This window comes from Oncorhynchus nerka, linkage group LG5, assembly GCF_034236695.1.
Source record: "Oncorhynchus nerka isolate Pitt River linkage group LG5, Oner_Uvic_2.0, whole genome shotgun sequence".
NCBI lineage: Eukaryota > Metazoa > Chordata > Actinopteri > Salmoniformes > Salmonidae > Oncorhynchus > Oncorhynchus nerka.
Genome location: NC_088400.1, coordinates 35,301,130 through 35,327,016, shown reverse-complemented (window position 1 = coordinate 35,327,016; position 25,887 = coordinate 35,301,130). Strand labels below are relative to the sequence as shown.

At 51.3% G+C, this 25,887-nt stretch overlaps 1 protein-coding gene across 2 annotated transcripts in view; it reads right to left on the bottom strand.

The window, feature by feature from the left end:
- Nucleotides 1-25,887, bottom strand: part of LOC115129389 (dystrophin-related protein 2-like) — a 120,327-nt gene that overhangs the window by 45,712 nt on the left and 48,728 nt on the right. For both annotated transcript variants that reach the window (XM_065018590.1, XM_065018589.1), the window contains exons 5-12: nt 25,387-25,498; nt 24,925-25,081; nt 19,069-19,215; nt 15,854-15,932; nt 14,655-14,715; nt 12,758-12,819; nt 12,236-12,310; nt 11,020-11,224 (exon numbers count right to left, since the gene is read on the bottom strand). In XM_065018590.1, coding sequence (XP_064874662.1) covers nt 11,020-11,224; nt 12,236-12,310; nt 12,758-12,819; nt 14,655-14,715; nt 15,854-15,932; nt 19,069-19,215; nt 24,925-25,081; nt 25,387-25,498 — 898 coding nt within the window. The remainder of the gene's footprint in view (nt 1-11,019; nt 11,225-12,235; nt 12,311-12,757; nt 12,820-14,654; nt 14,716-15,853; nt 15,933-19,068; nt 19,216-24,924; nt 25,082-25,386; nt 25,499-25,887) is intronic.

Sequence of the window (25,887 nt, the reverse complement as noted above, 5' to 3'; positions counted from 1 at the left end):
AGGGGAGACATAGGAGAGGCAGGGGAGTCATAGGAGAGGCGGGGAGACATAGGAGAGGCAGGGGGAGACATAGGAGAGGCGGGGGAGAGGCAGGGGAGACATAGGAGAGGCAGGGGAGACATAGAAGAGGCAGGGGAGACATAGGAGAGGCAGGGGGAGACATAGGAGAGGCAGGGGGAGACATAGGAGAGAGGCAGGGGGAGACATAGGAGAGGCGGGAGACATAGGAGAGGAGGGGGGAGACATAGGAGAGGCAGGGGAGACATAGGAGAGGCAGGGGAGACCTAGGAGAGACATAGGAGGCGGGGGAGACATAGGAGAGGCAGGGGAGACATAGGAGAGGCAGGGGAGACACAGGAGAGGCACGGGAGACAAAGGAGAGGCAGGGGAGACATAGGAGAGTTAGGAGAGGGGGAGACATAGGAGAGGCAGAGAGGCAGGGGAGACCTAGGAGAGGCAGGGGAGACATAGGAGAGGCATAGGGGGGAGACAAAGGAGAGGCAGGGGAGTGGCAGGGGAGACATAGGAGAGGCAGGGGGAGACATAGGAGAGGCAGGGGAGACATAGGAGAGGCGGGGGGAGACATAGGAGAGGCAGGGGAGACATAGGTGAGGCAGGGGGTGACATAGTAGAGGCAGGGGGAGACCTAGGAGAGGCAGGGGAGACATAGGAGAGGCAGGGGACACATAGGAGAGGCAGGGGAGACATAGGAGAGGCAGGGGAGACACAGGAGAGGCACGGGAGACAAAGGAGAGGCAGGGGAGACATAGGAGAGGTAGGAGAGGGGGGGAGACATAGGAGAGGCAGGGGTGACATAGTAGAGGCAGGGGGAGACCTAGGAGAGGCAGGGGAGACATAGGAGAGGCAGGGGAGACATAGGAGAGGCACGGGAGACAAAGGAGAGGCAGGCAGGGGGAGACATAGGAGAGGCGGGGGAGACATAGGAGAGGCAGGGGACACATAGGGAGGCAGGGGAGACATAGGAGAGGAGGGGGAGACATAGGAGGCAGGGGAGTCATAGGAGAGGCGGGGGAGACCTAGGGAGAGGCAGGGAGACATAGGAGAGGCGGGGGAGACAAAGGAGAGGCAGGGGACCTAGGAGAGCAGGTGGGGGAGACATAGGAGAGGCAGGGGGAGACATAGGAGGCAGGGGGGGAGACATAGGGAGAGGCGGGGGAGACATAGGAGAGGCGGGGGGAGACATAGGAGAGGCAGGGGAGACATAGGGGGAGACATAGGAGAGGCAGGGGAGACATAGGAGAGGCAGGGGAGACCTAGGGAGGAGACATAGGAGAGGCGGGGGAGACATAGGGAGAGGCAGGGGAGACATAGGAGAGGCAGGGGAGACATAGGAGAGGCAGGGGAGACCTAGGAGAGACATAGGAGAGGCGGGGGGAGACATAGGAGAGGCAGGGGGAGACATAGGAGAGGCATAGGGGGAGACCTAGGAGAGGAGAGACATAGGAGAGGCGGGGGAGACATAGGAGAGGCGGGGGAGACAAAGGAGAGGCAGGGGAGTGGCAGGGGAGACATAGGAGAGGCGGGGGAGACATAGGGAGAGGCAGGGGGAGACATAGGAGAGGCAGGGGAGACATAGGAGAGGCAGGGGAGACATAGGAGAGGCACGGAGACAAAGGAGAGGCACGGGAGACAAAGGAGAGGCAGGGGAGACATAGTAGAGGCAGGGGAGACCTAGGAGAGGCAGGGGAGACATAGGAGAGGCGGGGGGAGACAAAGGAGTGGCAGGGGAGTGGCAGGGGAGACATAGGAGAGGCAGGGGGAGACATAGGAGAGGCAGGGGGAGACATAGGAGAGGCAGGGGGAGACATAGGAGAGGCAGGGGAGACATAGTAGAGGCAGGGGGAGACCTAGGAGAGGCAGGGGAGACATAGGAGAGGCGGGGGGGGGAGACAAAGGAGAGGCAGGGGAGTGGCAGGGAGACATAGGAGAGGCAGGGGGAGACATAGGAGAGGCAGGGGGAGACATAGGAGAGGCGGGGGAGACATAGGAGAGGCAATGGAGACATAGGTGAGGCAGGGGGTGACATAGTAGGAGAGGCAGTAGGAGAGGCAGGGGGAGACCTAGGAGAGGCAGGGGAGACATAGGAGAGGCAGGGGACACATAGGAGAGGCAGGGGAGACATAGGAGAGGCAGGGGAGACACAGGAGAGGCACACAGGAGAGGGGAGACAAAGGAGAGGCAGGGGAGACATAGGAGAGTTGGGGGAGACATAGGAGAGGCAGGGGGAGACCTAGGAGAGGCAGGGGAGACATAGGGAGAGGCGAGGGGGGGAGACAAAGGAGAGGCAGGGGAGTGGCAGGGGAGACATAGGAGAGGCAGGGGGAGACATAGGAGAGGCAGGGGGAGACATAGGAGGCAGGGGGAGAGGGGGGAGACATAGGAGAGGCAGGGGAGACATAGGTGAGGCAGGGGGTGACAAAGTAGAGGCAGGGGAGACCTAGGAGAGGCAGGGAGACATAGGAGAGGCAGGGGACACATAGGAGAGGCAGGGGAGACATAGGAGAGGCAGGGGAGACACAGGAGAGGCACGGGAGACAAAGGAGAGGCAGGGGAGACATAGGAGAGGTGGGGGAGACATAGGAGAGGCAGGGGGTGACATAGTAGAGGCAGGGGGAGACCTAGGAGAGGCAGGGGAGACATAGGAGAGGCAGGGGAGACATAGGAGAGGCACGGGAGACAAAGGAGAGGCAGGGGAGACATAGGAGAGGCGGGGGAGACATAGGAGAGGCAGGGGACACATAGGAGAGGCAGGGGAGACATAGGAGAGGCAGGGGAGACATAGGAGAGGCAGGGGGAGTCATAGGAGGCGGGGGAGACCTAGGGAGAGGCAGGGGAGACATAGGAGAGGCGGGGGAGACAAAGGAGAGGCAGGGGAGTGGCAGGGGAGACATAGGAGAGGCAGGGGGAGACATAGGAGAGGCAGGGGAGACATAGGAGGCGGGGGAGACATAGGAGGCGGGAGACATAGGAGAGGCGGGGGAGACATAGGAGAGGCAGGGGAGACATAGGAGAGGCAGGGGAGACCCTAGGGGAGACATAGGAGGCGGGGGAGCATAGGAGAGGGGGAGACATAGGAGGAGGGGGCAGGGAGACATAGGAGAGGCAGGCAGGGGAGACATAGGAGAGGCAGGGGAGACCTAGGGAGAGACATAGGAGGCGGGGGGAGACATAGGAGAGGCGGGGGAGACATAGGAGAGGCGGGGGAGACCTAGGGAGAGACATAGAGAGGAGGCAAAGGAGTGGCAGGGGGAGGGGGAGACATAGAGGAGGCGGGGAGACAAAGGAGAGGCAGGGGAGTGGCAGGGGAGACATAGGAGAGGCGGGGGAGACATAGGAGAGGCAGGGGAGACATAGGAGAGGCAGGGGAGACATAGGAGAGGCAGGGGGAGACAAAGGAGAGGCAGGGGGAGACATAGGAGAGGCAGGGGAGACATAGGAGAGGCAGGGAGACATAGGAGAGGCACGGGAGACAAAGGAGGGGCAGGGGAGACATAGGAGAGCAGGGGGCACGGGAGACAAAGGAGAGGCAGGGGAGACATAGGAGGCAGGGGAGACATAGGAGAGGCAGGGGAGACATAGGAGAGGCAGGGGAGACATAGGAGAGGCAGGGGAGACATAGGAGAGGCAGCGGGAGACATAGGAGAGGGGGGAGACATAGGAGAGGAGGGGAGACATGGGAGAGGCAGGGGAGACATAGGAGAGGCGGGGGGGAGACATGGGGAGGCAGGGGGGAGACATAGGGAGGCAGGGGAGACATAGGAGAGGCAGGGGAGACCTAGGGAGAGACATAGGAGAGGCACGGAGACAAAGGAGAGGCGGGAGGGAGACAAAGGAGAGGGCGGGGGAGACATAGGAGAGGCAGGGGGTGACAGGAGAGGAGAGCCAGAGAGGGGGAGACATAGGAGAGGCGGGGGAGACATAGGACAAAGGAGAGGCGGGGGAGACCTAGGGAGAGGGGACATAGGAGAGGGGGGAGACATAGGAGAGGCGGGGGAGACAAAGGAGAGGCAGGGGAGTGGCAGGGGAGACATAGGAGAGGACAGGGGGGAGACATAGGAGAGGCAGGGGGAGACATAGGGAGAGGCAGGGGAGACATAGGAGAGGCGGGGGAGACATAGGAGAGGCAGGGGAGACATAGGTGAGGCAGGGGTGACATAGTAGAGGCAGGGGAGACCTAGGAGAGGCAGGGGAGACATAGGAGAGGCAGGGGGACACATAGGAGAGGCAGGGGAGACATAGGAGAGGCAGGGGAGACATAGGAGAGGCGGGGGAGACAAAAGAGGCAGGGAGGCAGGGGAGACATAGTAGAGGCGGGGGGAGACTAGGACCTAGGAGAGGCAGGGGAGACATAGGAGAGGCAGGGGACACATAGGAGAGGCAGGGGAGACATAGGAGAGGCAGGGGAGACACAGGAGAGGCACGGGAGACAAAGGAGAGGCAGGGGAGACATAGGAGAGGGGGGAGACATAGGACAGGCATAGGAGAGGGGGGAGACATAGGAGAGGCAGTAGGGAGACACATGAGAGGCGGGGGAGACATAGGACAGGCGGGGGAGATAGGAGAGGCGGGGGAGACAAAGGAGGAGGCATAGAGAGGGGGGAGACATAGGAGGCGGTGGGAGAGACATAGGACAGGCGGGGGGAGACATAGGAGAGGCGGGGGAGACATAGGAGAGGCAGGGGAGACATAGGAGAGGCAGGGGAGACCTAGGAGAGGCAGGGGGAGACCTAGGTGAGGCAGGGGAGACCTAGGAGAGGCAGGGGGAGACCTAGGAGAGGCAGGGGGAGACCTAGGAGAGGCAGGGGGAGACATAGGAGAGGCAGGGGGAGACATAGGAGAGGCAGGGGAGACCTAGGAGAGGCAGGGGGAGACCTAGGAGAGGCAGGGGAGACCTAGGAGAGGCAGGGGAGACCTAGGAGAGGCAGGGGAGACCTAGGAGAGGCAGGGGAGACATAGGAGAGGCAGGGGGAGACCTAGGAGAGGCAGGGGGAGACATAGGAGAGGCAGGGGAGACCTAGGAGAGGCAGGGAGAGACATAGGAGACGCATGGGAGACATAGTAGAGGCAGGGAGAGACATAGGAGAGGCAGGGGGAGACATAGGTGAGGCAGGGAGAGACATAGGAGAGGCAGGGAGAGACATAGGAGAGGCAGGGAGAGACATTGGTGAGGCAGAGGAGACATAGGAGAGGCAGAGGAGACATATGATAAGGCAGGGGGAGACATAGGAGAGGCAGGGGGAGACAAGGAGAGGCGGGGAGACATAGGAGAGAGCGGTGGGAGACATAGGACAGGCGGGGAGACATAGGAGAGGCAGGGGGAGACATAGGAGAGGCAGGGGAGACATAGGAGAGGCAGGGGAGACATAGGAGAGGCAGGGAGACCTAGGAGAGGCAGAGGGAGACCTAGGAGAGGCAGGGGGAGACCTAGGTGAGGCAGAGGGAGACATAGGAGAGGCAGGGGAGACATAGGAGGCATGGGAGACATAGTAGAGGCAGGGAGAGACATAGGAGAGGCAGGGGAGACCTAGGAGAGGCAGGGGAGACCTAGGAGAGGCAGAGGAGACATAGGAGAGGCAGGGAGAGACATAGGACAGGCGGGGGGAGACATAGGAGAGGCAGAGGGAGACATAGGAGAGGCAGGGGGAGACATAGGAGAGGCAGGGGAGACCTAGGAGAGGCAGAGGGAGACCTAGGAGAGGCAGGGGGAGACCTAGGTGAGGCAGAGGGAGACATAGGAGAGGCAGGGAGAGACAAAGGAGAGGCAGGAGAGATCTAGGAGAGGCAGGGGGAGACATAGGTGAGGCAGGGGGAGACATAGTAGAGGCAGGGAGAGACAGGAGAGACCTAGGAGAGGCAGAGGGAGACCTAGGAGAGGCAGGGGGAGACCTATGTGAGGCAGAGGGAGACATAGGAGAGGCAGGGGGAGACATAGGAGACGCATGGGAGACATAGTAGAGGCAGGGAGAGACATAGGAGAGGCAGGGGGAGACATAGGTGAGGCAGGGAGAGACATAGGAGACGCATGGGAGACATAGTAGAGGCAGGGAGAGACATAGGAGAGGCAGGGGGAGACATAGGTGAGGCAGGGAGAGACATAGGAGAGGCAGGGAGAGACATTGGTGAGGCAGAGGAGACATAGGAGAGGCAGAGGAGACATAGGATAAGGCAGGGGAGACATAGGAGAGGCAGGGGGAGACATAGGAGAGAGACATAGGATAAGGCAGGGAGAGACATAGGAGAGGCAGGGGAAGACATAGGAGAGGAAGGGGAAGACATAGGAGAGGCAGGGGAAGACATAGGAGAGGCAGGGGGAGACATAGGATAAGTCAGGTAAAGACATAGGAGAGGCAGGGGAAGACATAGGAGAGGCAGGGGAAGACATAGGAGAGGCAGGGGGAGACAAATGAGAGGCAGAGGAGACATAGGATAAGGCAGGGGAGACCTAGGATAAGGCAGGGGAGACCTAGGAGAGGCAGGGGAGACCTAGGAGAGGCAGGGGAGACCTAGGAGAGGCAGGGAGAGACATTGGAGAGGCAAGGGGAGACATAGGTGAGGCAGGGGGAGACATAGTAGAGGCAGGGAGAGACAAAGGAGAGGCAGGAGAGATCTAGGAGAGGCAGGGGGAGACATAGGTGAGGCAGGGGGAGACATAGTAGAGGCAGGGAGAGACAAAGGAGAGGCAGGAGAGACCTAGGAGAGGCAGGGTGAGGCAGGGGGAAACATAGTAGAGGCAGGGGGAGACCTAGGAGAGGCAGGGGAGACCTAGAATAAGGCAGGGGAGACCTAGGAGAGGCAGGGAGAGACATTGGAGAGGCAAGGGGAGACATAGGTGAGGCAGGGGAAGACATAGGAGACGAAGAGGAGACATAGGAGAGGCAGGGAGAGACATTGGTGAGGCAGAGGAGACATAGGAGAGGCAGAGGAGACATAGGATAAGGCAGGGGAGACATAGGAGAGGCAGGGGGAGACATAGGAGAGGCAGGGGGAGACATAGGGGAGAGAGACATAGGATAAGGCAGGGAGAGACATAGGAGAGGCAGGGGAAGACATAGGAGAGGCAGGGGAAGACATAGGAGAGGCAGGGGGAGACATAGGAGAGGCAGGGGGAGACATAGGATAAGTCAGGGAGAGACATAGGATAAGGCAGGGGAGACCTAGGATAAGGCAGGGGAGATCTTGGATAAGTTAGGAGAGACATAGGAGAGGCAGGGGAGACCTAGGAGAGGCAGGGGAGACCTAGGAGAGGCAGGGAGAGACATTGGAGAGGCAAGGGAGACATAGGTGAGGTGGGGGAGACATAGGTGAGGCAGGGGGAGACATAGTAGAGGCAGGGAGAGACAAAGGAGAGGCAGGAGAGATCTAGGAGAGGCAGGGGAGACATAGGTGAGGCAGGGGGAGTCATAGTAGAGGCAGGGAGAGACAAAGGAGAGGCAGGAGAGACATAGGTGAGGCAGGGGGAAACATAGTATAGGCAGGGGAGACCTAGGAGAGGCAGGGGAGACCTAGGATAAGGCAGGGAGACCTAGGAGAGGCAGGGAGAGACATTGGAGAGGCAAGGGAGACATAGGTGAGGTGGGGGAGACATAGGTGAGGCGGGGGGAGACATAGTAGAGGCAGGGAGAGACAAAGGAGAGGCAGGAGAGATCTAGGAGAGGCAGGGGGAGACATAGTAGAGGCAGGGAGAGACAAAGGAGAGGCAGGGAGAGACAAAGGAGAGGCAGGAGAGATCTAGGAGAGGCAGGGGGAGACAGGTGAGGCAGGGGAGACATAGGAGAGGCAGGGGAAGACATAGGAGAGGCAGGGGAAGACATAGGAGAGGCAGGGGAAGACATAGGAGACGCAGAGGAGACATAGGATAAGGCAGGGGAGACCTAGGAGAGGCAGAGGAAGACATAGGTGAGGCAGGGGGAAACATAGTAGAGGCAGGGGGAAACATAGTAGAGGCAGGGAGAGACAAAGGAGAGGCAGGAGAGACCTAGGAGAGGCAGGGGGAGACATAGGTGAGGCAGGGGGAGACATAGGTGAGGCAGGGGAAGATATAGGAGAGGCAGGGGAAGACATAGGAGAGGCAGAGGAGACATAGGATAAGGCAGGAGAGACATAGGAGAGTCAGGGGGAGACCTAGGAGAGGCAGAGGAGACATAGGATAAAGCAGGAGAGACATAGGAGAGTCAGGGGGAGACATAGGAGAGGCAGAGGAGACATAGGATAAGGCAGGGGAGACCTAGGAGAGGCAGGGAGAGACATTGGAGAGGCAAGGGGAGACATAGGTGAGGTGGGGGGAGACATAGGTGAGGCAGGGGGAGACATATTAGAGGCAGGGAGAGACAAAGGAGAGGCAGGAGAGACCTAGGAGAGGCAGAGGAAGACATAGGTGAGGCAGGGGGAAACATAGTAGAGGCAGGGAGAGACAAAGGAGAGGCAGGAGAGACCTAGGAGAGGCAGGGGGAGACATAGGTGAGGCAGGGAGACAGGTGAGGCAGGGGGAGACATAGGTGAGGCAGGGGAAGATATAGGATAGGCAGGGGAAGACATAGGAGAGGCAGAGGAGACATAGGATAAGGCAGGAGAGACATAGGAGAGTCAGGGGAGACCTAGGAGAGGCAGAGGAGACATAGGATAAAGCAGGAGAGACATAGGAGAGTCAGGGAGACATAGGAGAGGCAGAGGAGACATAGGATAAGGCAGGGGAGACCTAGGAGAGGCAGGGAGAGACATTGGAGAGGCAAGGGGAGACATAGGTGAGGTGGGGGAGACATAGGTGAGGCAGGGGGAGACATATTAGAGGCAGGGAGAGACAAAGGAGAGGCAGGAGAGACCTAGGAGAGGCAGGGGAGACATAGGTGAGGCAGGGGGAGACATAGGTGAGGCAGGGGGGACACAGTAGAGGCACGGGGAGACCTAGGAGAGGCAGGGGGAGACATAGGTGAGGCAGGGGAGACATAGTAGAGGCAGGGAGAGACATAGGAGAGGCAGGAGAGACCTAGGAGATGCAGGGGAGACATAGGTGAGGCAGAGGGAGACATAGTAGAGGCAGGGGGAGACATAGGTGAGGCAGGGGAGACATAGGTGAGGCAGGGGAGACATAGGTGAGGCAGGGGAGACATAGGAGAGGCACGGAGAGACATAGGAGATGCAGGGGAGACATAGGAGAGGCAGGTGTTGACATAGTAGAGGCAGGGGGAGACATAGGAGAGGCAGGGAGAGACATAGGAGATGCAGGGGAGACATAGGAGATGCAGGGGGAGACCTAGGAGAGGCAGGAGGAGACATAGGTGAGGCAGGGGAGACCTAGGAGAGGCAGGGGGAGACCTAGGAGAGGCAGGGGAAACCTAGGAGAGGCAGGGGAGACCTAGGAGAGGCAGGGGGAGACCTAGGAGAGGCAGGGGAGACCTAGGAGAGGCAGGGGAGACCTAGGAGAGGCAGGGGAAACCTAGGAGAGGCAGGGGAGACATAGGAGATGCAGGGGGAGACCTAGGAGATGCAGGGGAGACCTAGGAGATGCAGGGGGAGACCTAGGAGATGCAGGGGAGACCTAGGAGATGCAGGGGAGACCTAGGAGATGCAGGGGAGACCTAGGAGATGCAGGGGAGACATAGGAGATGCAGGGGGAGACCTAGGAGATGCAGGGGGAGACCTAGGAGATGCAGGGGAGACATAGGAGATGCAGGGGAGATCTAGGAGAGGCAGGGGAGACCTAGGAGATGCAGGGGGAGACCTAGGAGATGCAGGGGAGACCTAGGAGATGCAGGGGAGACATAGGAGATGCAGGGGAGACCTAGGAGATGCAGGGGAGACCTAGGAGATGCAGGGGAGACCTAGGAGAGGCAGGGGAGACCTAGGAGATGCAGGGGGAGACCTAGGAGATGCAGGGGGAGACCTAGGAGATGCAGGGGGAGACCTAGGAGATGCAGGGGGAGAAGCGAAGAGAAGCGAGGGCATGTCAGCACCTGTCTGCTGTGTGTCATCTTCAATATGCGCCCCCAGCTCCTCACCACGTGGGACGTGTTACTCCCTGCACACCCAAAGAGTGTGACATGCCCTCGGAGGAGCTCAGGACACACACACACACACACACATGTGTACAGCATGTGACAAGTAACATTTCATTCCATTTGATTTGACGATGCACAGCTCATTCACACCTAGAGTTTATCGGAAAACAAAAAAGCAATTACAGGAAATATATGTGGAGGATAAAATTGCTGATTTCCACTCGTTAGCAGCAGGTAGTTAAGGGCTGCAAAATACATTCATGGCGTTTATTTTAAAAATGGGGCTGTTTCTTTTTTCTCTCTTTTTTCCATGTTCGCCGGGAATTGCGCCTCTCGGATTCTGTGGAGGGCTTGGCAGTTGACAGAGAGAGACAGGCAATCAGAATCAAACAGTTTCTGCTTCTGCTGGGTCTCAGTTGCCCTGATTGGACGCCTGCCAGATTGATTGAGCTACAGCCTCTCTGTAATCTTACTCACGACGAAGCCTCCCAGCCACACAGCCTACTTCACCAACGAGACGCCCCGCTGAGAGGACTCTCGACCAATCAGAGCACTGGAATAGCAGAGCGTGATGGTCCTTGATTGTGGGAAAAGGTTTTTATACTTGCGAGGTGGAGATGTGAGAGGTGTATTGGCAGTAATGTCAATGGCAGAGTGTGGCAGAGTGTCCCAGACAAAACAGAGATGCTTATGAAACAGAACTGACAAAAACAGAGTTATTTGGTTCATTAGCTTAGAGTGGCATTTACAAGTAGCTAACAACACAACTGGCATGAACCGTCACTAATTAGGTGAAGATGAAACTTTATGTCTGAACCCCAAATCCCTCAAAGATAATACGAGGTGAGGTAATGTGTTGCTATGTGCTATCAGTGATGTCCAAGAGACATTGACACATTGAGCAGCCAGTTAAAAAACATGACCTGGTTTTGTTGAGGCCATGTAAGGTACAGGGTCAGGGGGCAAGGGGTCAAGGTGAAAGGTCAGCAGTGGTCAATTGTACCTGTCGTAGACGTTGAGCAGCCAGTTGAGACACATGTCCACACAGAGAGGGATGTTGACCACGATGGCCCTCCTCTCCTCCTCCAGTCTCTCATACAGGCCAGTCAGGGCATGAATCATCTCCACCACATCCATCACATGTTCCCCATGCTGCAGATCCTGCTCCCTGAACACGTCCACCACACTCACCAGCCTCAGCAGGTCCACTGAATGGACGCACACGCACACACACACACACAAACCACCAGGGGACAGGAGAGTGAAGGAGAGAGTGCTTAGCCACCTTTTTCCCCCCACTTAAGCGCTGACAGATGTTGCGAGAGCGCCAAACCAAATTAGATTTTGCTCCTCTAAACTAATTTGAATGGCCATCCCAGGCTGGGCAGAGGACTGGAGATAAGAGGGTGTCCTCTAATGACAGATGTGATTGGATAGCGGAGATAAGGAGATGGCAGGAGTGGGTTAGGGTTGCGAGAGGAGTCACTTCTAGGCATTTTAGATGGACATTTATAGAGCTCAATCCATACTTAGAAAGAGGAAGGGAGAGAGAGAAACATCTCCTCTCCAACCCTGAGAGAGAGAGAGAGAGAGAGAGAGAGAGAGACAGAGACAGAGACAGAGAGAGAGAGAGAGAGAGAGGGAGAGGGAGAGGGAGAGAGAGAGAGAGAGAGAGAGAGAGAGAGGGAGAGAGGGAGAGAGGGAGAGAGAGAGAGACTAGGTAGTTACTATGGCAGCCTGGCAATAAATTCTCCTAATGACACGGACTAGCAGACCAGAACAGGATGAGGAGGGATAGAGGGAAAAATAGAGAGAGAGAGAGAGAGAGAGAGAGAAAGGTAGCAGGAGCGTATAGCGTTTTCAGCAGTGCATTCATGCTGTGCTTTCGCAGGCCATTTCCCTGTGTCGGAGGGTCGAAGAGGGGTGGAGAGTTGAATGGAGAGAAAGCGAGAGTGTGAATGGAGAGAGCATGAAAAAGGATGTGAGCAGCCCCCTGTGGTAAAGCATGGCCAGGGGAGCCAGAGCGTGGGGAAGGGAGGGATGGAGGGAGGAGAGGAGGAGATGTCTGGACTGTGGAAGATAAAGCTACTCCGCTTGGTCCTGTAGGGGGCACACACGCATTTATCCCTCACTGACCTTGACTAATTACCTCCCCTCACGTAACTCAATTGGGCCAATTAATGAATTGAATTATCCTGCATGACAAACACAATACGTACATCTCAGAGCCTTCTGCACCCGCCGCAGCTTCATGGCTGTCCGGTACGCTGAGAACTTGATGTTGTTCAGATCCGCTGATGAAGAAAGGAGAGAGGGGGAGAGAGAGAGAGAAAAAACATCGAAAGTTAAATGATGGCAAGGACATCCTACTCATCTGCTCTCATCCTCCCTGTGTTTATCAGCCCATCAGTGAGTCATTAGCAGGGGCCATGTTGCTACATAATGCCACTCCATCAATGCCTCATAGCAAGTCTGTCTGTCTGTCTGTCGGTGTGTGGGCAACCCCCCCGTCAGATCACATTAATAACAATTGATTAAAATGAAATGTAGGAAAAAGCAATCACAGAGCCGTCAAATTGTTCCCGCAGGTTAATGAGAATGGTGCCGTCGGTGTTGGGGGGTGTCTGAAATATGGGCCCTTAATGAGGTACAGGGTGATAGTGGCAGGGGCTCTGTGGGCCTCTGGAGGCCCTGCGGAGGTGCACGGTAAGGGCCTAACTCTTTCATTGTCTTTATCTTACCCAGCACCTGGTACAGCTCCGTCATTTTTGGATGGTCCCAGCACGTCGTCTGGGCCTGATGGCTGAGGGAGAGTAGGAAGGGAGAGAGTAGGAAGGGAGAGAGTAGGAAGGGAGAGAGGAGAGGGGAGAGAGGGAGAGGGGGAGAGGGAGAGGAGAGAGCGAAGGAGGACAGAGTTAGACAAGAGTAAAGGGGGTTACAAGGGAGAAAGGAAGAAAGGTGAAGAATTTCATTACAAAACGCTATATATCCATTTTCAGAAATGTTCGTAAATGAGCTTTTATTGTTTAAAGAAATTATGAAAGATTGGTGTGTTTTTTCACTATATAACCACGGCATGAGGATGTTCAATGACAGGCATGCATTAGTTTAAAATCTATCACTTGATGGTTTCATTTCAGAGAAACAAATAATCATGTATTGTTCTGCTAAATGGTATATATCTGTCTCACTCTCAGAGAAATAAGTAGAACTGCTAGGTTCAGTCAAATGTAACAAATGACGTTTTTATAAAGACATTTACGAATTATACATTTGTGACATCAATATTTAATAATAATTTAAAAAATGATATGTATGTAAAACATTTATGTTTGACATTTGAGTCATTTAACAGATGCACTTATTCAGAGTGACTCACAGCAAGTGCATTCATCTAAAGATAGCTACTGTAGGTGAGACAACCACATATCACATCAAATACACAGGATATGAACATTCCCTTCCAGCTAAACAACGGATGTATATCGGCTTTCAACAAAAAAAAAAAAACATTTTCACACACATCTAAAATCTACGAGTAACAATCTGAGAACATGAATATTTTACACGCACATGAAGGTACCTATAAAGAATCATGTCTGATGAAAACAAAATTGTGAAAAATTGGTGTCTGTAGTCTCCATATATGGACCTGTAAAGGTCAGACACACAGCAGCAACAAGATAGTAGGACCAATGTTCCACGACGACCACTCCTCACCCTTCACTGTGCACCGGCGATAGCTCTACTGCTCTGACGGAGATAAGTAAATGTGATATTTCAGATTTGTATTTTTAATACATTTGCAAAGATTTCTACAAACCTCTTTTTGCTTTGTCATTATGTGTAGATTGATGAAAAAACAAACATTTAATCAATTTTAGAATAAGGCTGTAACGTAACAAAATGTGAAAAAAGTGAAGGGGTCTGAATACTTTTACAGGTGCACTGTAGGGCGGACATGCAAGAGGTTTCACATAGAGAGTCGCTACTGTCTCTACACGTCATTAAACAGACAACCTACCCTAACACTCTACCTTCCCATCCCATAGTACCAGGAGCAGCGCAGGAAAAAAGGAAAATGTACCAAGGGGAAAAACGATAGCCAATAAATAATTGACGCGCTCAGCTAAATAAATGATCGAGCCCCAAGCAGGAAGTTTGCCAGGACCCGGGGGCAACTCCAACGCCCGTCACTACCTGTATGAGACTGTTGGATTGATTAGGTGCCCAACAGAGTGCCCGTCAGATATTCCCCTCCAGTGGCACAGTTACACAGCCCATAATAATTAATAGTCAGGCAGCAGGTGGGGGCAGGGGGTGGGCACAAAGGCTAACAGCAGTGATTAAGAAAATAAACACCCCTGTTTGTAAAAGAGATACGCCGACACTCACACACAGTACACATACTGTACATACACGTGCATGCATGCACACATACACACATACACAAGCAGACACCTCAGAGCTGAAAGATAAACACAGCCCAGACAGGGACAATGGAGCATTGATGAAGTAAATAGATAAGTGGTCAGGAGGGACTTAGCTCGATACTGTTTTTCTAGGGATACCTTATGAATGTGTCTTCTGGTAACTCAATACTGCCATCTGAACAGTGACTCAATACTTTAGACTTACTTGATGTAGTAGGGCACTTTGTTTGGCGAGACGGCACGTTCCCAGGGTATCTGCACTGAACCTGTAACGGAAAATCAATCGCTAAAGCACATCAAGCATGAAAAGCCATTTGCACATAACCAGTGAGTGACCATGTTCACATCCCCAATGGCACCCTATTCCCTACTTAGGTCCTATTCCCGATAAGGCTCTGGTCAAGAGTAGTGCACTATAAAGGGAATAGGGTGCCATTTGGGATGTGGGCCACGTGGATCCAGACAGTCTGTGACCATTCAGAGGGACAGCAGCAGTACATAATAGATGGACTGAAGCTGAAACGGTAAACGCAGCCTTTTGTGTCTAGTCCCAGAGAGCATTATTGTTGGTAAAGGCTAACGGAAAATGGGAGGTGAAGGAGTCCCACACCCGGTCAATGTAGCATTTTAGCTGTAAGCTTAGCTAGAGGGGCAAAGCTAGCTGGGACTGGATTAGGCTAGACTGGATGAATGGGAGATAAAGGGAGACACTCACACACGTGCACACAAGGACACTGTCACGATAGACATAGTACTCGGTGAGGCAGCTACACACCTTTACACACAAACACACACATGCAGGGAGAACCAGCTCAGCCCCAGTAGCATGACAGTCCTTACACAGCGTGACTGTGGCAGAGCTGGGGGGGACTGAGGACGGCAGGAGTTCCCTTTTAATATTATACCACCATCACACACACACGCACACACACACACACGCACGCACGCACGCACACGCACACACACAAAATCAAACCAATCAAACACACACACCACACACACACACACACACATACACACACACACACACACACAAAATCAAACCAATCAAACACACACACCACACACACACAGCATGGGCAAAATCAAACCAATCAAAGAGAACGACGGACGCGTCTCTATCTCACTACTGCTGCTGTGACTCAGTGGGGGATTAAGGCGCAAAGCCTTCCCCCTTCCACGCCCAACCCAGACATCACAACCTTACACATCCTCATACACAACCTCACACTGTGACCAACCATGTTGTAACCCCCTTCCCTCGAACACCCCCCCACACACACACACACCACCCATCCTAATTTTCAGCCTCCCACCCCCTCCTCCCCCAGCCCCTATACAGGAATGGTACAGCGTGGCACGGCACCCAGTGCCAACTTTAAATGAAGGGAGAGGAGCCCTTACTGGACAGGAAGTGCTGGGATCCAGGGCCAAAGTCTCTGTGAGCATCTTGCAGCTGCTTCAGACGCTCTTCAATGGAGGCCTGCGAGGAGACACAAACATTGACATTACACACACACACACACACACACACACACACACACACACACACACACACACACACAGAGCACGGGAGAAATCCAAGAGCATCATGGAACCGTCTCCATCTCGTCTCATTCCCCCTACACACACACCCCTCCTCCCTCCCTCCCACCTTGCCTTAGCACTTTGAAGAGTGTCAGGTAGGGACAGACGACACGGAATCTACTCTGCTCTGTTCAGCTCTGTTCAAATGAGGACAGTCATTTCACAGTAAGCTGTGTGCGGGAATAGAGGTGTGGGGGCAGAGGAACGGGGAAGGTGGACCCATACACACGTCAACAAGCCAGAGGGATTTGAGTTGATGAAAATAAGTTGTGCCATTCATTGTCTCTGTGTGTTGTGTTTTGTCGATGTGGCTGTCCCAAAAGGGATTTGTTGAGGACTAATCCTGGTTTATTTACAAGGTATTCGATTGAGTGTATAAATCATTGTCAGAGGATGTCGAAATGTCTCCACCAACAAAGGGCACTAAATCCACTCACACACACAGAGTGAGAGAGAGTGAGAGAGAGAGAGAGAGAGAGAGAGAGAGAGAGAGAGAGAGAGAGGGAGGCACAGTTATCCCTAGGTACAAGCCCAACGAGCTGTAATGAGAAGTTAGAGTTATGGAGAGGAGAACATTACCACCGCTCAGCATACACACGGCTGAGCAGGATGCACTCAAGTCGTACGCAGATTGCTTTGGACTAATTTGGATCAGTTTGAATGTGGCGTGGAGATGACTGTGCCAACACTGCAGCTGACCACCATCTATCGCTGCTACCGCTAGACTGCTAGGCTAACAGTTCTCTCACAGCAGAAAGAGGTTCTCTCACAGCAGAAAGACTCAATTATTCAAGAGAAAAATATTAGAGAATCAGCCTTGAAAATGCATTACATCTGTGTCACTGGAGACAGAGGAGCAGTAACAGATGCTACTCAAATGACATGGATTTAGCATTTAGCATCATATTATTCAACAGGAGAACGACGGATGGAAGAGAGAGAGGGAGAGAGAGAGGGAGCGAGAGAGGGAAAGGGGGCGGGAGGGGGGTCATTCAATATGTTGAAGTGTTCTTTCTTTGGCAACAGACTAATCACTGAATTGAATTATTGAATTGAGAGAAAGAGAGAGTGAGAGAAAGAGAGAGTGAGACAGAGAGAGTGAGACAAAGAGAGTGAGAGAAAGAGAGAGTGTGAGAAAGATTGTACAGTTCCTGAATATGGTAACACCAGCAGCCACCACTCTTGAACCTTTGGAGGCTGTCTACCATAGTGCTCTTTGCTTTACTACAGGTGACAGTTTTAATAGTCATCACTGCATCCTGTTTCAGAAGGTTGGCCACACCTCACTGAAGTCCCGTAGATCACTTCCTTACTCCCTTCTTGTTTACAAAGCTCTGCTCCACAAGCGTCTAACAAAACTCACTTCCCTGTTGAAATACACAAATATGAGATACCCAATCCGTTCGCAGGGTTGGTCAACTCTTGAGGTCCCGCTTGTCACCATAAATTGTGGTAAATCCGCCTTTAGTTTTAACGTACCAGTTATAACATTTACATTTAACATTTAAGTCATTTAGCAGACGCTCTTATCCAGAGCGACTTACAAATTGGTTATGGAATACCTTACAAAACAAATTACACCTGGATTCCCTGGTGCCAATAGAACAGTTTAAAACTGTTGTTAAATGAGTTCACTGAAGTGTGCAGTTGTTTCAATTGATTATTATAACTTGTTGTAATGACCTGATGTAATGTATTTATAGCTGTCTTGTAGCTTTTATATTGTTGTTGTTGCTGTATTGCTGTACTTTTTGTCCTCAGGGCAACATTATCAATGAGACACTGGTCTCAGTTGGGGTACCCTGAATCAATAAAAGTTCATAAATAAGAGAGCCCTGCCCCATTTGCTGACTCCTGGTGTAAAGGACATCATGCTGCTTGCTTAGCGAGTACCACTTCCTGCCGATTCGGCAATTACCTGGCGTGAACTCGGGACCTCACAAACACACGTGACCACACTCCTCAAGCGTCTTATCTGATCAAGCCACCTCAAAAGCTAGCTGATGAGCGGGCACAAGCAGGACACCTAAGGCTGAGGGGTGTCGCACTACGCCATGTACTACACTGGCCTCCTCGCCACTTTCCCCTCAGAACAATACAACAGCTTTCACTCAGGAGACAAAAGTCATCATTTGTGGCAGCCAGTTTAAACTGATGCACAGAAGAGGGGCCAAGGCAAAGCTCAGGATACTCTTAAACCACACACAGTTGTATCTTCAACCCAAACACGGTTGTATCTTCAACCCACACACGGTTGTATCTTCAACCCACACACAGTTGTATCTTCAACCCACACACGGTTGTATCTTCAACCCACACACGGTTGTATCTTCAACCCACACACAGTTGTATCTTCAACCCACACACGGTTGTATCTTCAACCCACACACAGTTGTATCTTCAACCCACACACAGTTGTATCCTCAACCCACACACAGTTGTATCCTCAACCCACACACAGTTGTATCTTCAACCCACACACAGTTGTATCTTCAACCCACACACAGTTGTATCTTCAACCCACACACAGTTGTATCCTCAACCCACACACAGTTGTATCCTCAACCCACACACAGTTGTATTTTCAACCCCCACACAGTTGTATCTTCAACCCACACACAGTTGTATCCTCAACCCACACACAGTTGTATCCTCAACCCACACACAGTTGTATTTTCAACCCACACACAGTTGTATCTTCAACCCCCACACAGTTGTATCTTCAACCCACACACAGTTGTATCCTCAACCCACACACAGTTGTATCCTCAACCCACACACAGTTGTATCTTCAACCCCCACACAGTTGTATCTTCAACCCCCACACAGTTGTATCTTCAACCCCCACACAGTTGTATCTTCAACCCCCACACAGTTGTATCTTCAACCCCCACACAGTTGTATCTTCAACCCACACACAGTTGAAGGGAGAGTTGAAGGAAAGGTTGAGGGGTTTCTGAGGCAATGTTGAGGTGAGGTTGTGGGAAGGTTGTATGGATGTTGTGGGAGGTGGTTGAGCGGTATCCAGTTACCTGCAGTAGTTTCCAGCGGCTGTTGAGGTGCTCCAGGGAGCGGGAGTTTTCCATGGACAAATGGACGTCAGAGATGGCCAGCTCATGAACCATGTCATTGATGTGCTTCATGCCCTCTTTCACCTGTGTCAGCTCCTCCTTAAACAACTAGAGGAAAGAGGGAGGGAGGGAGGAGCAAAGAAGAGAAAGAGGAGAAGGAGAAAAGAGGGGGAAGGAGAAAAGAGGAGCAGAGAGCAATAGAGAGAGAGGGAGAAAGAGAACGAATGGGAGCAAGGGAGGGAGGAAAGAGGGAATTAGAGGCTCATAGACACATAATACATGGTGCTGGTATATAGACAGATACATGGTACATGGTGCTGGTATAGACAGACACATGGTACATGGTGCTGGTATAGACAGACACATGGTATGTGGTGCTGGTATAGACAGACACATAATACATGGTGTTGGTATAGACAGACACATGGTACATGGTGCTGGTATAGACAGACACATGGTACGTGGTGCTGGTATAGACAGACACATGGTACATGGTGTTGGTATAGACAGACATATGGAACGTGGTGCTGGTATAGACAGACACATGGTACGTGGTGCTGGTATAGACAGACACATGGTACGTGGTGCTGGTATAGACAGACACATGGTACGTGGTGCTGGTATAGACAGACACATGGTACGTGGTGCTGGTATAGACAGACACATGGTACTGGCATAGACAGACACGTGGTAAATGGTGTTGGTATAGACATACACATGGTACATGGTGCTGGTATAGCCAGACACATGGTAAATGGTGTTGGTATATAGACAGACACATAATACATGGTGCTGGTATAGACATACACATAATACATGGTGCTGGTATAGACAGACACATGGTACATGGTGCTGGTATAGACAGACACATAATACATGGTGCTGGTATAGACAGACACATAATACATGATGCTGGTATAGACAGACACATAATACATGATGCTGGTATAGACAGACACATAATTACATGATGCTGGTATAGACAGACACATAATACATGATGCTGGTATAGACAGACACATAATACATGGTGCTGGTATAGACAGACACATGGTACATGGTGCTGGTATAGACAGACACATAATACATGATGCTGGTATAGACAGACACATGGTACATGGTGCTGGTATAGACAGACACATAATACATGGTGCTGGTATAGACAGACACATAATACATGCATGGTGCTGGTATAGACAGACACATGGTATATGGTGCTGGTATAGACAGACACATGGTACATGGTGCTGGTATAGACAGACACATGGTATATGGTGCTGGTATAGACAGACACATGGTACATGGTGCTGGTATAGACAGACACATGGTATATGGTGCTGGTATAGACAGACACATGGTACATGGTGCTGGCACGGTTCGGGTCAACTCCATTTCAACCCAGTCGATTATGGAAATCAATTGACATTTGGTTCATAACGTTCATCAAAAGAATGAGAAATTAACAATGCATGCCCAATTCCTTTCCTCCGTTGACTGAGTTTATTGGCACTAGACTTACACTGCTATGGCTGTGTGGACTGTGGACCTAGCATTGGAGCAGCTGCCCGCACATACATCATCACCATGGGAGAGATACAACAGGGATCACTCATGGCTTATGCAACTTAAGAGTCAGATCAACCCAGAACAAACAGCGCTAATGATCTAAGGGATGTGTGTGTGTGTTTGTTCACACAAGTGCATGTGTGTTCATACTACAGACAGACAGAGCCTGCTGACATAGTAAAACAAGGAACATGTGCTGGCACTAACAGCAGGGTAAACATTTACATGATCATTGTGAACTCTCTCTCTCTCTCTCCCTCTCTCTCCCTCTCTCTCTCTACTGTACCTCTCTCTCTCTCTCTACTGTACCTCCCTCTCTCTCTTCCTCTACTGTACATCTCTCTTTTCCTCTACTGTACATCTCTCTCTTCCTCTACTGTACATCTCTCTCTCTCTACTGTACCTCTGTACATCTCTCTCTCTTCCTCTACCGTACCTCTCTCTCTCTCTCTACTGTACCTCCCTCTCTCTCTCTCTTCCTCTACTGTACATCTCTCTCTCTCTACTGTACCTCTGTACCTCTCTCTCTCTTCCTCTACTGTACCTCTCTCTCTCTCTCTACTGTACCTCCCTCTCTCTCTCTCTTCCTCTACTGTACATCTCTCTCTTCCTCTACTGTACATCTCTCTCTTCCTCTACTTTACATCTCTCTCTTCCTCTACTGTACCTCTGTACATCTCTCTCTCTTCCTCTACTGTACCTCTCTCTCTCTCTCTCTCTCTTCCTCTACTGTACACCTCTCTCTTCCTCTACTGTACATCTCTCTCTTCCTCTACTGTACATCTCTCTCTCTTCCTCTACTGTACCTCTCTCTCTCTTCCTCTACTGTACCTCTCTCTCTCTTCCCCTACTGTACCTCTCTCTCTTCCTCTACTGTACCTCTCTCTCTCTTCCTCTACTGTACCTCTCTCTCTCTTCCTCTACTGTACCTCTCTCTCTCTTCCTCTACTGTACTCTCTCTCTCTTCCTCTACTGTACCTCTCTCTCTCTTCCTCTACTGTACCTCTCTCTCTTCCTCTACTATACCCCTCTCTCTCTCTCTCTCGCTCTCTCTTCCTCTACTGTACCTCTCTCTCTCTCTCTCTCTTCGTCTACTGTACCTCTCTCTCTTCCTCTACTGTACCTCTCTCTCTTCCTCTACTGTACCTCTCTCTCTTCCTCTACTATACCTCTCTCTCTCTCTCTCTCTCTCTCTCTCCTCTCTCTCTCTCTTCCTCTACTGTACCTCTCTCTCTCTCTCTCTCTCTCTCTCTTCCTCTACTGTACCTCTCTCTCTTCCTCTACTGTACCTCTCTCTCTTCCTCTACTATACCCCTCTCTCTCTCTCTCTCTTCCTCTACTGTACATCTCTCTTTCTTCCTCTACTGTACATCTCTCTCTCTTCCTCTACTGTACCTCTCTCTCTCTTCCTCTACTGTACCTCTCTCTCTCTCTTCCTCTACTGTACCTCTCTCTCTCTCTTCCTCTACTGTACCTCTCTCTCTCTTCCTCTACTGTACCTCTCTCTCTCTTCCTCTACTGTACCTCTCTCTCTTCCTCTACTATACCCCTCTCTCTCTCTCTCTTCCTCTACTGTACATCTCTCTCTTTCTCTACGGTACATCTCTCTCTTCCTCTACGGTACATCTCTCTCTCTCTCTACTGTACCACTGTACATCTCTCTCTCTCTCTCTTCCTCTACTGTACCTCGGTACATCTCTCTCTCTCTCTTCCTCTACTGTACCTCTGTACATCTCTCTCTCTCTCTCTCTTCCTCTACTGTACCTCTCTCTCTCTCTCTTACTGTACATCTCTCTCTCTCTTACTGTACATCTCTCTCTCTTACTGTACATCTCTCTCTCTTTCTCTCTTCCTCTACTGTACATCTCTCTCTCTCTTCCTCTACTGTACATCTCTCTCTCTTCCTCTACTGTACATCTCTCTCACTGTGTATCTCTCTCTCTCACTGTGTATCTCTCTCTCTTACTGTGTATCTCTCTCTCTTACTGTGTATCTCTCTCTCTCTCTCTCTCTCTCTCTCTCTCTCTCTCTCTCTTCCTCTACTGTACCTCTCTCTCTTCCTCTACTGTACCTCTCTCTCTTCCTCTACTATACCCCTCTCTCTCTCTCTCTCTCTCTCTCTCTCTCTCTCTCTCTCTCTCATGAAGAGCCATGTTAATTTAGCCCTGCCTGCCACGGTCAAGACAGTGACAAAACGCTGTGTATTAACAAGTAAACAAATAACTGGCTGGGAATTCAACATCGGCCAATCAACTGAGGGGACTTGAACTCCCTTCTGTCATATCAACATGTTTCTGGGGTCATCTGTCGTATTTCAGCAAGTCATAACACCCAACATCTCAGATTGTTCTGAAATCGTTTCTGTTTTTTAGAAACAGATAAGATGAGCATTCCGGAAGCATTATTTTCTTGAATATAATTTGATCTCTGAGAAATTAAGCGAGCTCCAATGATAACAGAAACAGGGCTAAGAGAGCAGATGGATGGAGATACAGATCCTCCATAATGACAGTGAAATTACAGCCATCTAGACAGCACAGTGGAGGAGCCTCTTTACAGCTGATAAATTAGTGAGTGTAGCAAGAGGGATCAATAACTTTGGAGCGTTGTCTCCATATCTAATCAATACAGCTGGATCTAGTCGTGTTTTCAGGCACTACTTCATCTGTGTCCATTCCATCGCTGTTTCTTTTTTTTACACTAAATAATTTCTGGGGGAAATGACATCCACAGATTTTGTCTGGTCCTGGTGGCACACACAAACACGAAGACAGGCACGACACACACACGCTCACATGAACACACACAGCTTACTATTTGAAGCACAGTTTGCTTAATATTTCGGACACACCCACGCAGGTACTGTACGTACAGTGGAAGTCAGAAGTTTACATACACCTTAGCCAAATACATTTAAACTCAGTTTTTCACAATAACTGACATTTATTCCTAGTAAATATTCCCTGTCTTAGGTCATTTAGGATCACCACTTTATTTAAAGGATGTGAAATGTCAGAATAATTAGTAGAGAGAATGATTTATTTCAGCTTGTATTTCTTTCATCACATTCCCAGTGGGTCAGAAGTTTGCATACACTCAATTAGTATTTGGTAGCATTGCCTTTAAATTGCTTAACTTGGGTCAAATGTTTCGGGTAGCCGAATAAATTGGGTGAATTTTGGCCCATTCCTCCTGACAGAGCTGGTGTCACTGAGTCAGGTTTGGAGGCCTCCTTGCTCGCACATGCTTTTTCAGTTCTGCCCACACATTTTCTACAGGGTTGAGGTTAGGGCTTTGTGATGACTACTCCAATACCTTGACTTTGTTGTCCTGTCCATTTTGCCACAACCTTGGAAGTATGTTTGGGTCATTGTCCATTTGGAAGACCCATTTGCGTCCAAGCTTTAACTTCCTGACTGATGTCTTGAGATGTTGCTTCAATACATCAACATAATTTTCTTCCCTAATGATGCCATCTATTTTGTGAAGTGCACCAGTCCCTCCTGCAGCGAAGCACCCCCACAACATGATGCTGCCACCTCCGTGCTTCACGGTTGGGATGGTGTTCTTTGGCTTGCAAGCATCCCCCTTTTTCCTCCAAAACATAACAATGGTCATTAAGCACAAACAGTTCTATTTTTGTTTCATCAGACCAGAGGACATTTCTCAAAAAAGTACGATCTTTGTCCCCATGTGCAATTGCAAACCGTAGTCTGGCTTTTTTTAGGGTGGTTTTGGAGCAGTGGCTTCTTCCTTCCTGAGCGGCCTATCAGGTTATGTCGATATAGGACTCGTTTTACTGTGGATATAGATACTTTTGTACCTGTTTCCTCCAGCATCTTCACAAGGTCCTTTGCTGTTGTTCTGGGATTGATTTGCACTTTTCGCACCAAAGTATGTTCATCTTTAGGAGACAGAACGCGTCACCTTCCTGAGCGGTATGACAGATGTCAATTAGCCTATCAGAAGCTTCTAAAGCCATGACATAATTTTCTATAATTTTCCAAGCTGTTTAAAGGCACAGTCAACTTAGTGTATATAAACCTCTGACCCACTGCAATTGTGATATAGTGAATTATAAGTGAAATAATCTGTCTGTAAACAGTTGTTGGAAAAATGACTTGTGTCATGCAATTAACCTACTTCCCAAAAATATATTTAGTTAATTAACAAGAAATTTGTGGAGTGGTTGAAAAATTTGTTTTAATGACTCCAACCTAAGTGTATGTAAACTTCCGACTTCAACTGTACCTTGGTGGCGTCAATGTGGTCCTGCAGGGAGTCGATGAAGAGGTCCCCTACAGGCTCCCATGCATCCCGGACGCCCTCAGCTTGCTCCAGGGCCATCGCCAGCTCCTCCATAGCTGCTTGCGTCTGCAGCAGTCGCTCCAGGGTCCGCTCCATGTGCCTGAGTCACACACACAACTATTTAACTACAACAGTTCTTTTCTACAACATCATTTTCAGTTTTAATCAACTAACCCGTTAACTTCAACCCAACAAATCACCCTAATAACTGAGCATTAACCCCAAGTCTCCAACCTAACCTTATTTGAGTCATAGCTTTTTCCTTAAACTGCCAGGTGGTGCACAATGCTGACCAAATATAGACCCAACGATATTTGAGCATAGGCAGGGTAAAAACATATCTAGCCAATCAGAATCATGAGTAGGTTGTAGCCCAATGGAGTGGGCCTGTGTCGTATATCTGACCTGTGTCGGTCCACGCAGCGGGCAGTCAGCTTCTCCCACAGGTCACTGGTTACATTGGCCTGCTTCCAAACCGAGCGACTCACGTTCAGGATCCGTTTCCTCGGAGACACTTCTGGAGGGGGATGAGATGATGAAGAGGGGCAAGGAGTGAGGGAACGGGCAGCCAGGCAGAGATAGTGTTAGACTCAATGTGTGCAAACATCAGTAGAAAGAAACAAGGGAGAAAGAGTGAGAAATAAGGGTGAGAGCCAGGGAGTGTTGGAGGGTCAGAGAGAGAGTGTTGGGAGTGTTGGAGGGTCAGAGAGAGAGTGTTGGGAGTGTTGGAGGGTCAGAGAGAGAGTGTTGGGAGTGTTGGAGGGTCAGATAGGGAGTCTTGGAGGGTCTGAGAGGGAGTGTTGGAGGGTCAGAGAGGGAGTGTTGGGAGTGTTGGAGGGTCTGAGAGGGAGTGTTAGAGGGTCTGAGAGGGAGTGTTGGAGGGTCAGAGAGGGAGTGTTGGGAGTG